This window comes from Gouania willdenowi, chromosome 22 (genome assembly GCF_900634775.1).
Source record: "Gouania willdenowi chromosome 22, fGouWil2.1, whole genome shotgun sequence".
Lineage (NCBI taxonomy): Eukaryota > Metazoa > Chordata > Actinopteri > Blenniiformes > Gobiesocidae > Gouania > Gouania willdenowi.
In genome coordinates, this window is record NC_041065.1 from 21,844,506 (window position 1) to 21,857,720 (window position 13,215).

General features: G+C 37.2%; 1 protein-coding gene across 3 annotated transcripts in view; it reads left to right on the plus strand.

Annotated features, from left to right (window-relative positions):
* Positions 1-13,215, plus strand: part of cnksr3 (cnksr family member 3) — a 63,873-nt gene that overhangs the window by 26,240 nt on the left and 24,418 nt on the right. For 2 of the 3 annotated variants that reach the window (XM_028437565.1, XM_028437566.1), the window contains exons 6-13: positions 2,476-2,595; positions 2,704-2,763; positions 3,551-3,619; positions 3,709-3,855; positions 7,253-7,374; positions 9,009-9,196; positions 9,307-9,393; positions 11,083-11,333. In XM_028437565.1, the coding sequence (XP_028293366.1) occupies positions 2,476-2,595; positions 2,704-2,763; positions 3,551-3,619; positions 3,709-3,855; positions 7,253-7,374; positions 9,009-9,196; positions 9,307-9,393; positions 11,083-11,333 (1,044 nt within the window). Of the gene's footprint in view, positions 1-2,475; positions 2,596-2,703; positions 2,764-3,550; positions 3,620-3,708; positions 3,856-7,252; positions 7,375-9,008; positions 9,197-9,306; positions 9,394-11,082; positions 12,177-13,215 lie in introns of those variants that run through there. The other variant, XM_028437567.1, reaches the window with a different exon arrangement.

Here is a 13,215-nt window from a genome sequence, read left to right on the forward strand (position 1 = left end):
TTTTAATATAAAAAAAGGTCAATTTTCATAGAGAATAGAGCTGATGAGTCCATAGAATTGTCAGTAGAGGAGAATGCTCTTTTATTGAATTTAAATTTATTGATTCTTTAAAAGGGACAATGCACATTAATGAACAGACATGCTGTGAATGAGCCAGCATTAGCCAAAACAGGCTAGTTTTCATCTAGTGTCCGTGGACAGATTTTAAAAGGCAACCTAAAATGTTAAAGGTATTAAAATAGATCAAATACAACATGACAAAAGAGAACAGTTATGACAAATAATAAAATATTACTGATAAAACAAAGCAACAGGCCAGGACGACACAGTAAATTACAACAGGAATACAGTTCAAACAAAATAGTTAATCCATGCTTAAAGGGTAAGTTGCCTTCTGCTGAGCTGCCACGAGGAGGGGAATTCAAAAAAAAGCCTTGATTATGGGCGTTACTGCTGTAGTACTAAGACACGCCCAGCTACTTTAAGTAACCGCCCCCCCCCCCTTCGTCCCCGCGCACACAGAATCAAAACCCATCACAACTGCTAGCTAACGAGCTAACCGTGATCGAGTCCGACAGTGCGGAGACATTTGCCACAGAGGTGTCAATACAACCTACGCGCTACAGTTTGCAAGGAGGCGGGTTTCAGGTTTTATAGGAGAGGCGGGGCCAACAGTCAAAGTGATGACACAGGGGTTTCAAAAGCTTACCGTTCAACCATTAGAAAAAATCAGTTGTAATAGCCGGCGTTCAACCCTTAGTGGGCAGTATACCGGACATTTTACAGCTAAATACGCAGAATTAAAATACTTTTACTAAAATGTGAAGAGTGGGACTAGGATCAATCAACAGCACTACTTAATATCCAATTACATATGTATTCAGTAGGAAAAAGTGGGTTTGGGGTGTACTTACTCTTTAACACAAGAGAAACAATGTACAAAAATCTAAATAAAATAAATATACTCCCCAGACATCAACCAGTGCTTCTTGTTGCTGACAGTCTTTGGACTCTCAGGCTGACACTGACACTTAGTAGTTTTCTCTTAAACAATTAATATTGAGTTCAGCAGAATGGATTTATCCCTTTTTAAAAAACTTAAAAAAAAAAAAAAAAAGCATTTCTGCACCCGTCTTACTTTACAGGGGTTTTTTATGGCTTGCAGAATGTTAGCTTACCATGTCTCTCTAACTTTGACAACGCACAAGAGCAAATGATTAGTTGTGCTCGTTCAAGTATTTTCCATTCTTCAAGGTGTGTTCAGATCCAGCCTATTTTTTTTTTCCTGTCAAACCTGCCACCAGATCCTCTCAAATGGTTTTCAGTAAAGTGGCTTTGGGTGTGTTTTAATCTGATGGCATTGAACGTAGCAGTTTCCAGTAATGTTCTATCCTAACACACATAGGGGGATACAGCTCCTCACACAGGCAACATAACGGTACCCAGCATTCAAGGTGACCCAATAGGACAGCTGATCAGCTGTTTCCTGTCATCCACGAGATTAGAATTTTGATTAATTTTGAGTATTTTTTTGTCACAATTCTAAACGGAAAACTACAACTGGATGTCCTTACAATACCTGCAAACTTTTTAGCATGTGTTAGAGCCCAACGTCCCAAATTGACATTAAATAAATGTTAGAACTGGTTGATAATGTTACAATATCCTGAGCCCAAAACGAAACAAAATTATAGGACAGGAAAAATATTATAGTGTAATAATTTTATTACATCATATATATATATGATGTAATAAAATTATTGTTATATTATTATTATTATATATATTATTATATATAATATTATATATATAATATTATTATTATTATTATTATTATATATATATATAAAAAATGGGTAAAATGTTTTTACGTTGTGGGCTCAGCATCTTGTTACGTTAATGTAATGTTATTACATTTTGGGTTTTATTACATTATTTCTTTTTATAACAATTCTGGTCTTTCTACATTTCAGGTCGTTGTTACATATCGTGCTCTAACAGGCACGTTAATAACATTTCTACAACCTGTACAAATAACATTCCACGTAAAAATGCACCAGGCAACACATTTTATTTTATTTTATAGTTCAGCATTTTCCAATTTGTTCTGATAACACACACAAGTACATGTGATAATGTACACTTGTCTACATTCAAGCATGCACGAGTAATAATTACTGCTGTGCATGTGACCTATTGTTGTGTTCTGATAGTTCTTTTTCAGACCATTAGGCTTCACAGTAAATACAGACTGAAGCACGGAGAGTTGACTGATAGAGTGATAGGTGTTTGTAAGGAGCAGTGTAACCTTACCAGTTGGAACTTGCCAATCACACAAAAGACCTACAAGCGATTATGCGTAATACTCCATTAGAGGCCTTGGCACGGTGTGCATGACCGCAGGGAGAAGCTTGTGAAAGTTTTGAGTTTCTGAATGTAATCATTGATGCGTTGTGTTTTTTCCGTGCAATGCAGTCAAAGGTTTTGAACAACATCTGCGATCAGACCGTGAGAACCACGTCCGACCCCCTGATGAGCCAGTCGGCCTGTTTGGAGGAGGTCCACTTGACCAACATCAGTCCCGGCGAGGGTCTGGTGAGGCCGGATTATTTTATCTCAGGAATGCAGGCGATGTGTGTCAAATCATACTATTTTTAAACCAAACCACAACTCATTTTGGCCTCTGTTTTGTTTTTACCCAAGGGAATGTACATCAAGTCCACCTATGATGGGTTACACGTCATCACTGGAACTACAGAACATGTGAGCATGGCTACAAACAACCTTGGAAATAACACCAGAACATCACATTAATTGAAAAATGTTATTGCATCCTTTCCTCCATCCTCTTCTCCTTCTGTTTTCCTTTTGAGCTGAAGGCTTCTAGTCACATTATTATTATTTTAGGGAATAATATGTGATTAGAATTTGAGATTTATTAAATGATCAACATCCATTGTAGGGCCCACAACCTGTGGTTACATTTTTTTATTTATTTATTACAAACAAACAAATGAATAAATAGATAAAAAAGAATAAACACATCTCAACAGAATTTCTATTAAATATATATACATTTTTTTTTTAAAGTCAATTTCAATATAATACACTTTGACTTGGTCGACAAAGGGATAGGAAGAAGCCTTCATTTCCAATGAAATAAACAAAATGGACAATACAGATAAATACTCAAATCGAGCTATAAAGAAAATTAGGAACAAAAAAAACAAAGAAAATGAACATGAGCCATCAACATCTGTGAGATTTACATTCTTCTTTATTTCTGTTCTTTTCAAAGTTATATGTTTTGTTAAAAAAAATGTAAAACAACTGTATTATTAACACTTAATTTAATCATTTTAACCTTCACGCCTTTGGTTTTTCTGTGTTGAAAAGCTGATTCATCAGTAATGAATCAAAAACTAATAATAATATCAGAACAGCAGGTTCCTGCAATGTTAAACAACCTTTTGGAGTTTGTTGATCACCTATTTAAGGACTTAACAGTTTTCCCTTAAGATTGTGATGTTTACATCTTGTCTTTTTTCAGTCACCTGCCGACCTGTCACGTAAAATCCACGCTGGTGATGAGGTGATCCAGGTCAACCAGCAGACAGTGGTGAGCATCATAATCCTTGGAAACATGTTTAATTCAGTATTACAAGTGGTTATATAAATGCATTTTTGCGTTCCTATCCTGTCGTTCAGGTTGGCTGGCAGCTGAAAAACCTGGTTTTTAAACTGAGGGAAGATGCTAATGGTGTGCTTCTGTTGCTTAAGAAGAGGCCTACAGGCACCACCGGTTTCACCCCCGCCCCACTGAAGAACATGCGCTGGAAGCCCCCGGTATCTCAGGTAGACAAATAGTAAACGCTTTTGTGGCCAATCATTGTCAGACAGTTATGTGCAGCATGTTGAGACAGAGTCAAATAAAGTCCCAGAGTGTCACTGAGTCTAAGAGATATAGGATTTAGTCATCAGCTGCATGTTTTGGCTTTTTATTTCTATATTTCACTGCTTTGCAAAGAAAAGACAAATAAGGACAATTACAATCACCTTGCAAAATTTACTTACAGTTATGTTGTAATTAATTGTAGTTGTAATTAAAACAATATGTTGTTGTTGTATTCATAATTTTATTGTAATTAAGCTCAGATAATTGGCTTTGTAAATGTAATTTGCATGGAAATTCTATCAAATCAGTCATTTACAATTTAATGAAACACAACAATCATTAAAATATGTTTCATATCAAGTTTTCCCATCATCCCTCAGTTCTCTTCAGAATCAGTTTACCATTTAAAAAAAAAAAAAAATATATATATATATATATATATATATATATATATATATATATATATATATATATATATATATATTGGTTTTCCTGGATAAGGAAGCCTAACAAGGTAGATGAGAAAACAACTTGGATAATAGATCATATTTTTTAGTGTATTTTACAGAAAGCTAACACAAGAAGAGGTTCAGTTTTATGGAGTTAATTATTTTGGGTTCGGTAATTGTAATGAATGGAATTTGAAGTTTATTAATTCAGAACGTAATTGTAATCGACTTTCTACGGTGGCCCTGAAGTGCAAAGCACGAATGCAAAAGAGAGAACAAACAAAAGAAAAAACAGAAACGCAAAATAGAAAACTAACACAAATGACAAAACATAAACACAAATGACAAAACGATAACACAAAAAAGAAAACACAAAAGACAAAACACGAAAGCAAAAAAGAAAACAAATGCAAAAGACAGAACCTGAACGCACACTTTGCGTTTCTTTTTTGCTTTCGTGTTTTGTCTTTTGCGTTTTCTTTTTTTGTGTTTTGTGCTTTTTTCTTTTGCGTGTGTTGTTCTCTTTTGAATTTGTGCTTTGCACTTCAGGGCCGCCGTAGCTTTCAGGGGAAAATAATGATTGTAACTTTAATTGTAATTATAAAAAAAGGCCAGTCACCATCATCATCATTGAGTTGTAATTGAACATGGATAATTGAAATGTAATTGACCCCCATATGCACATCGTGTAAGGTGCGGCTAACCTTCCACTGGGAGCTTCTTTCATCACGACTAGTGTTTGTGAAACCTGAACCTTTCCAAGACAGTAAATCTTTTCATAGACGTTACTTTGTGACAATTAAGCACCACCTGAGTCTGCCTTTAAAAGTGAGCCCACGAACCACCCAAAACACACGCCTCGTCACCGTCTTATCACGTGACGACCTGTTTTATCACCCTTTAGAGGAGATGAGACGATCATAGTCAGGAGGGTGGTTTTCAAACAACAAAGAGCCTCTCAGAAAAAGAAGTGGCTTATGTCAACTTGTCTGCCAGCATCTTGTTCCAACATGGGGTATCAGCGTTAGCCATCTCCATTTATGTTGGGCAATAAGGGTAAAGATGGGGACAAACCACACACAGTGGATTACTAATGAACAACAGCAACTCTGTAATCATGTGTTTTCTATTCAGGAAGAAGGGAAGTGACTCATGATACCTGATCAGGTGTTTGTCTTGTCCCTAATATATCAAGTTTACTGTAGTCATGAAAAAAAGGTCCAAGATTAACATTATTGTGTATATCAGAACCAGGCCTGGTTTTAGGTCATTCAGTGCCCTAGGCAAGAGTGTGCAATTAAATGAATAAAAAATAAATAAATATAGTCTATACACAGTGTGTTCACATTATTCTTTATTTTAAATATCAAGACAAATGCAATTCTGCGAGACAACAAACCATTGAAAAAAAAACCCAACCTATTGTAAAAATTAGAATAATACACTATATAGTGTTAATTGGCTGAGGGAACCACAATAGCAATGGTGTATAATAAAAAAAAAAGCAATGCAAAACAGAAGTTTCTACTTTCCTGTTTTGTTTTACTATTGAGTCACACAAATCTTAAAACCAAAGAACACAATGTGCAAACAACATGATAGAATTATATAGAATAGAACAAGAATTTAAATAACATAAAATAAATATAAAAATGGGCAGAAGTTCAACAGGTATAGTTAGATATTTTTAAAGAAATTTTAAATTAAGATAAAACATGTAAAGTGATTGTAAAGGGTGGGTTTCTTGTTTATTATACCTTTAAAAATTATTATTTTTTGGCTGGTCCTGATCAGAACAATAGAAATTCTCTTTGGGTAGAGACTTTGTATCATGAAATAAATAAATAAAACAGAAAGTTAAGGTTAGAGATGCAATTTTTAAAAAAAGAAGAAAAACATTAACAAGATGACCAAAAAATAGCGTAACATCCGTTTTTAAAAAAACACACACAGGATTATTTTAAATACACCAGTGACAGAGGAGCTTAAACAACTGGTTTTTGTTTAAAGGACCAGTTACCTGAGGCTCGTGTCTGTCAAAGCTCACTGTTGATGGAGGAATGGGATTGAATTTGGGGTGAAGGAGTTTGTCTCACACTTTGATATATTTTCATGTATTTAGACACTAAACCACTGCTGGAAACTGATTGTAGCGTACCTGGGTAATATACAAGAAAGCTAGCTACCTTTGATATTTAAAATCATCTGAAAGACAATGGGCAAAATATCCAAAGCATCCTTCTATACCTGTTTATCTAGATCAGAGTAAAAAAGCTACTGAAACCAGTTACAAATGTTGCACCAAAGGCCAATTGGTTGGTTTGTCATTATAACTAATATACAGAGGTAGATGACCTCAGGGTAACATACAGTCCATTGAAGACTACGCTCAGGGTCCCCACGGTCATGAAATTCCTGGAAAAGTTATGGAATTTGAAAAAACAATTTTCCAGTCTTGAAAAGTCATGGAATATTTTAACTGTTTTGTAAATAAAGCCTGTGTTATTTAAATGTTTAAAATCCCAGAGATGTTAAGCGTTATCTCAAAGTGAAAGTGCTGCACGAGATCTCACGAATTCACTCTCCGCCTCTTTTATAAAACTGTAGGTAAGATCACTTCAGCTGGCGTACGCTAAAAACCAGGAAATGCATACCCGAAAAAAAATTCTTAGAGCTTCAGAACTAAGTCACGGAAATTTGGTAAAATATTTTGTGTGGGAACCCTGTACACTGATCCTGAACCGTTTAACTTTTACAGCAAACTGTCTGTTTATAAAGGATAAATGGTATGGAAATATATGTAAACAGTAAAATCATATGGGATCCGTTTCTACCAAGACTAAGTGTTGACTCTTCATATAGAGTTATGTAGAGTGAGTCTGATCATGTGCTTCACGTGTTATTGCAGAATAATTCCTCCCAGCGAGCCCACTCACCCTGCAGCTCAGCCAACGGATCCACCAAAAAGGAGAAGCCGGCCATCTTGGACTTGTATATTCCTCCTCCACCTTTAGTGCCATACACGCCTCGGTAAGCTTGTGCCATGATACTTTAAGGTTGCTCAGACTATGTTTATAATTATCCCCCGCCACAAAATGTGGAAGGAGGATTAAGGTTTGAGCCGTTTCCGTCCGTCTGAGTTAAAGGAGACCGCTTTTCTCAGAAACTGTTTAAGATAGGAAAACCAAATTTGGTGTGTGGCTTCAGGGTATCAATACCTTGATGGAGTTCGAAAATGAGAAGCGCCCAATTATTTTTTCCGGAGTTATTACATTGTTCCTTTTTTTTTTACTTTGTTCAAGGTATCTTCAAAGGGGACAGCTTTTCTTATAAACCGTTTAAGATAGGATAACCAAATTTGGTGTGTGGCGTCAGGGTATCAATACCTTGATGGAGTTTGAAAATGAGAAGTGCGCAATTATTTATTCCAGAGTTATTGCCCTTGTGCCGTTTTTTTTTTCCTCTGTTCGAGGTATCTTCAAAGGGGACAGCTTTTCTAAGAAAACATTTAAGACAGTAATTTTATATTCGATGTAATAATATTTTCTCATGTATACATCTAAGTTAGATTTAGGACATTTAGGAAAAGGTTGAGTTATAATGAGAACCAATATGGTGGGGGATGTTGATTATTTTCTTCTTGTTTAAGTAGGGCTGGTGATCTGGAGCAAAACTCATGTCTTGATATTTTTTCTAGTGCCGTCAAGAGATTAAAAAAATTGTGCGATTAATTAATCATGCTCTGTAATTAATTAATGTCTTTTTTTAATCGCACCTAAAAATTGCTGAGAAATGCCCTCAATTTGAGGTATTTTCATTTAAATTACATTATTGTGGCAGATTAAAACATTGATATATAACAGTAGCTTTAGAAAGTAATTTATTGTTTGTTTTTAACAGACTAGAACAGATGCAGGGGTAGATATTTACATTCATCTTTATTTGAGATGAGTACCGAGGGCTGCCTGTCATATTAATGTGTACTTTTGTCATTCTCCAAACAATAGAAAATACCAGTGAAATAAAACGTCATATGTAGTGCTATAAGTTAGCGCAAAAAAGCGATTAACGGCGTTGTTTTTTTTAGCGCGTAAATTTTTCTTGTAATTAATTATTCGCAATCAACACGATAAAGTGACAGCCCTAATTTTTTCTCAAAATGGGCGATATACAATTTAAATCTTGATATTTTTAACTCATTTAAGTCTTACCAGAAACACAATTCTGCGTTAAATTTGCTGATGACAAATGCCACACAGACACATTTATTAGGAAACAACTGCACAATATGTACCACTTTTGGCTTTTTCTCCAAAAGGGACAGTATGTGTGAGTGAGTTCTGTAGTGTGGCTTGTTTAGGGGAAGGTCAGCAATACATCTAACAGTGCTTTTCATGCTGTTCTGAGAAGTAAGGAAAGCAGCGACTCCTGAAATGAGTATTTTAATATAAAATAAGAAATATGGAAAAATTGTAAATGAGATGACACTGTTTGACTGTACTCTATGAATAATATTAAATAATTGTATAATGTGATTCATACTGTAATTGTATGAATAAAAGCAAGTTAAAAAATATAGATATATTTCCTCATTGGTAGGAAAATGTCTCAGAAACTACCGAATGAGCTTCAGATTGAAAACGCTACTCTTTTGTTTGTTTCAGAGAGTTGAGAACCGAGTCACTTTCCAGCATCAGTAAAAGACCAAAGGGTTCCGAGTCCCCAAACTCCTACCTGGATCAGGAGACGAGGAGACGCACCAACATCTCAGATTATGACAAGCTGAGTGTCAACTATCCCATCGATGCTAACGTGATACAGCCCAGAATGAGGGAGCACAAGGCTTCACGTGGTCAGTATCACCATGTTGTTATTCATTCTGATCATTCAATCAGCACACAGTGTTTATGTGTTTTTTTTCATGGGGAGTCATTCAATAAAAGTCCAACTTGTCTCTCAAAGGTAAACCCAGGCCGCTGTCCATGCCAGCAGACACCTGTGTCGGAATCATTGATCCTTATGCTAAGCCGTGGGCACAGGGAAGGAAAGGTCGGTACATGCATAAATACATTATACATGATGGGCGCAACTTTCCGGGTAAAAAAAAGGCCTGCTAACAGACAAAAACCATTTAAAGGGAACATATTATGCAAAAACATAGCATTTGAGGTTCATTTTCCCAAACTCTCCTGTTTTCCAGAGTTTTAGCCTCTGAAAAGTGACTTACTGAGCAGTTCTGAAATAGGGCCGTTTTGGAGGCTAGTTATGCATTTTCGTGAGTAGGCGTGTCTATAGAGGCTCATTCACTTTATGTCTCGCTGTTTTACAGGCTGATCAGTGATCACCAAAGCGATTTTATTTTTGCTTTCCACAGACTGTTGTTATGGTTTTCAGCCAAAAAACAGCGCATTACAGTACAACACATGGATATTTAAGCGGCTATTGTTATTGTGAGTCCGTCTCAGCGCTTCAGGGTCCGTGCATCACAGCAGCGGTCATTCAAACTCATAACCAGAGTGTTAAGCTGCTAAGTCACTTTCTTCTCCTCCTCTCCTCTTCTAACGACAGGAATAGTGCATTTAAGGTGATAATCATTAGTTTTGTCCAACCGCTGCGTCGCATTGTGTCACAAACACGTCAGATCAGCGATACAAGGCAATATAACAGGTTCGCCAATGCACCGAACCACAAGAGCAGAGTACCCCTTCGCATGAACAAATAGTGCTTACACTGCAGTGTACGTTCACTGCGGAGGCGCGGCACTGGCATCAGGAAGTTTCTGTATTTAGTTTTACCAGTGGCCTTCACTCCTTCGCTAGCGAGAAAACCAATGGCGGACTTTCGCAAACGTTTTCATCAGGTTGGGGGTGGAGTTACGAGCGGAGGGGAGGGTATTTTATTTCCCAATTTGACTTGTGATGTCACAAATCTGGAAAATTTGAAACGGAGCACTTTTCTCTGTGTTGTAAGACTTACACAGACCAAAAAAACGACTGGATGTTTTTATTTCACATTTTGTGTGAAGGTGGACACAAAAACTGCAAAAGTGTTTTTTTCATAATATGTCCCCTTTAAACACTATTGGAAAAATGTCTTCCTTCCTATACCCATATCTACTTTAACATCCCCAGAAATAATAGCTCAATGGCACATGCACAGATGTTTAAGATGTGCTCACCGGTCGCAATCAATGTTTTATAAAACTGCTAAAGTGATCAACTTCATTCATCCTTTATAGAGCCACTGTCGCGCAAATTCATTTTTAATAAATATGTAATCAACAAGCTGCCAGTTGTGCCTAAAACAATCAGAATCAGAAGCATTTTATTTATCCCAGGGGCTCAAGAAATATTTCAAATGAAAAGAATAAACACTAAACAAAGAAAGAATAAAGAAAACATGATTTATTTCGTAAAAATGTAAGTACTAATTAAATAAGGATAACGGTAAATAATACAAGTGCACACATTACAGTAGAAAAAATAAAATAATGATTATAATACAAATGTACAAATGTAATACAGATATATACAAGAATCAAAAAGCTGTCAGGTTAAAGTGATGAGTCATACAGTTTGATCAGGACAACCGCCCTTCAGGACCATGTATCAAAGAGTCCTTTTGCTGAAGTTACATTTTAACAAATACCCAATTGGTTGACTGACAGTTAGAGTGGATAGTATTGAGTATTTAATCACATTCTGCAGCTGATGGTTGGTGTTGTTTCTCTCGTTCCAGGTGAAGACCTCCTCTACAGATACTTGAGCAATGAGCGAATTCCCACCATCGCAGAGGAGGTGCCCTCAGTGTCGCTGCCGTACAGACCCCCCGGGGAGCGACAGCTGGTCCGAGTGGATCACATCCGGGGCAGCCGCTACTACTCCAACGCCGACCTGCACAACAGCGCCACCATCCCCTACCAGGAAGATACAAAAAAGACCCCCGTAGCCCCCGTCTCCAAACGCGCCTCAGCAGAACGCTCATTACTGGTCAGTTGGATCACGCGGCTTAAGCTATTGACTAGATGATGATGATGATGATGATGATGATGTGCTTCCTGTCCGGGGTCCTTCCTGTCTTGTGTCCTCCTTGAGTGCCTTTTGACATTTTTTAAAAGTTCAGTTTTTTGGCAGCTTCGGGCTTTTCTTACACTTCCTTCTCCCCCAAAGACTCCATCATTCCCCTGGCGTTACTACTCCTCCTACTACTACTACCATCTACTAGCACTATTAAACCAAACCTGCTTTTGTAGTACTCAACGCCATCACGCCCTTTAACACTGCCATCACTGAATTCAAGCTCTACACGGAGGCTACCAGGTGCTGTTTACAGACGTAATGTTTCTCTGGTGCTGTAATCAAATTGTTGTCAGAAATTGAATGTCTGACATTGGTTGAGTTTTGTTGTAGAACATTCTAAAGTGATACAAACAGCAAACGACTGTTTTCGTGTCACTTTTTTTCATCTTGAAAGGCATTTTTTTGTGATATTTCCGTTTGCCAATGGTTGCCTCTGTAAGCTATGCATACCAGCATCAGTCACATTATGTGGCTGTGCTGCATTAGTTGTTTATTTTGTGTCACTAGCAAACATCTGTGCATGTTTTAGGGCCACGCACGGCACTCAGCTCAGTGAACTTTGTACACTGCGTTTCCGTTTGTTTTTGCCGTTAGGGCCTTAAATGTACAGCTGGTTTGCAATAACTGGTTTTGAACTTATGTTGGAGAACACACTGGTGAATTTACCTTCTGTTGGGACTACGCCTCCCAGAATGCAGATAGACAGTATTATTTAAAGAACCTAAAGCGGACAGAGTGTCTGTTGTCGCTTCATCTGCCTGTTTTTTTTTTTTTTGTAAAAGATGTGATCTACGATTCATTAAAAAGCTCACCGCAGTGAAATGTCTCGTCTTTATTTGACAATGCGTGTGCTCTGACTGCTAAATGTGTAACTTGAAGGTTAAATGACATTGTTGTAGTTTCTGTTTTCATGCTTTGCTTGCGAGAGGCAGCTTTAGTCCTTATTGACTTGCACCCTGGAGCCTCCTGTCTCTCTAACCTGCTTCGACCAGCGAGGTGAACCCTTCGCTCTGTTTTTTTAGGCATGTGGTGAAACTAGATAGCTCATGTCATGTTACTTTAACAGCTTTTATTTCTGTCCCTCAGACAGCAATGATTATGCAGCTACCTTTTTTTCCTTTGATGTACTTTCATTTCCAGCTGGGAGGACCATATGGTTGAAGCAGGTTTTTTTTTCCCCACCCAAGGGGATCCTTTACCTGCACATATGTTGTCTCTTTAAACATTTAAACTGAGGTTTAGGATTACCTCTCTATTGGTTTGGAAAATGCATTTCCCTAAAAGATGAAAACATGGGATGTGACTGCACCGGGGCCTCTGCTGTTTCCTCTCTGCATGTTTTCTAACTGAGAAAATCCTCTTCTCTCATCTTTACCTCTTCTTCTTCTCTGGCTCGCCTGCACTTCTGGCTAATTCGCACTTTAGTCTGCGCTCCGCTTAACCCGCTGCCTAAATCTGCTAACCACTAACTCTGCACATCATCAATGGTTACAACCGAATGAAACGATCTGTTTTTAGCAGTTAGTGCATGTAGCAAATTACTTTGTTTAACAATCTGGTTCTTTCACTATAATCTGACAGGCAGTTTTTGGTTGCAATGGCTGTGTTTTTCTCTTTATGTAGATTACAGTATTCAGAGGATGGAATACGATTGATGTGGTATCACGAACAATTAAAGACAAATTTTCAGTTGTTTTCCCATAGATGTGGCTCCATCATAAAGCAACATTCACCCATACATTACTGTAGTCAATCACACTTGAACTATTCACATTTATATTAAACATTGCTT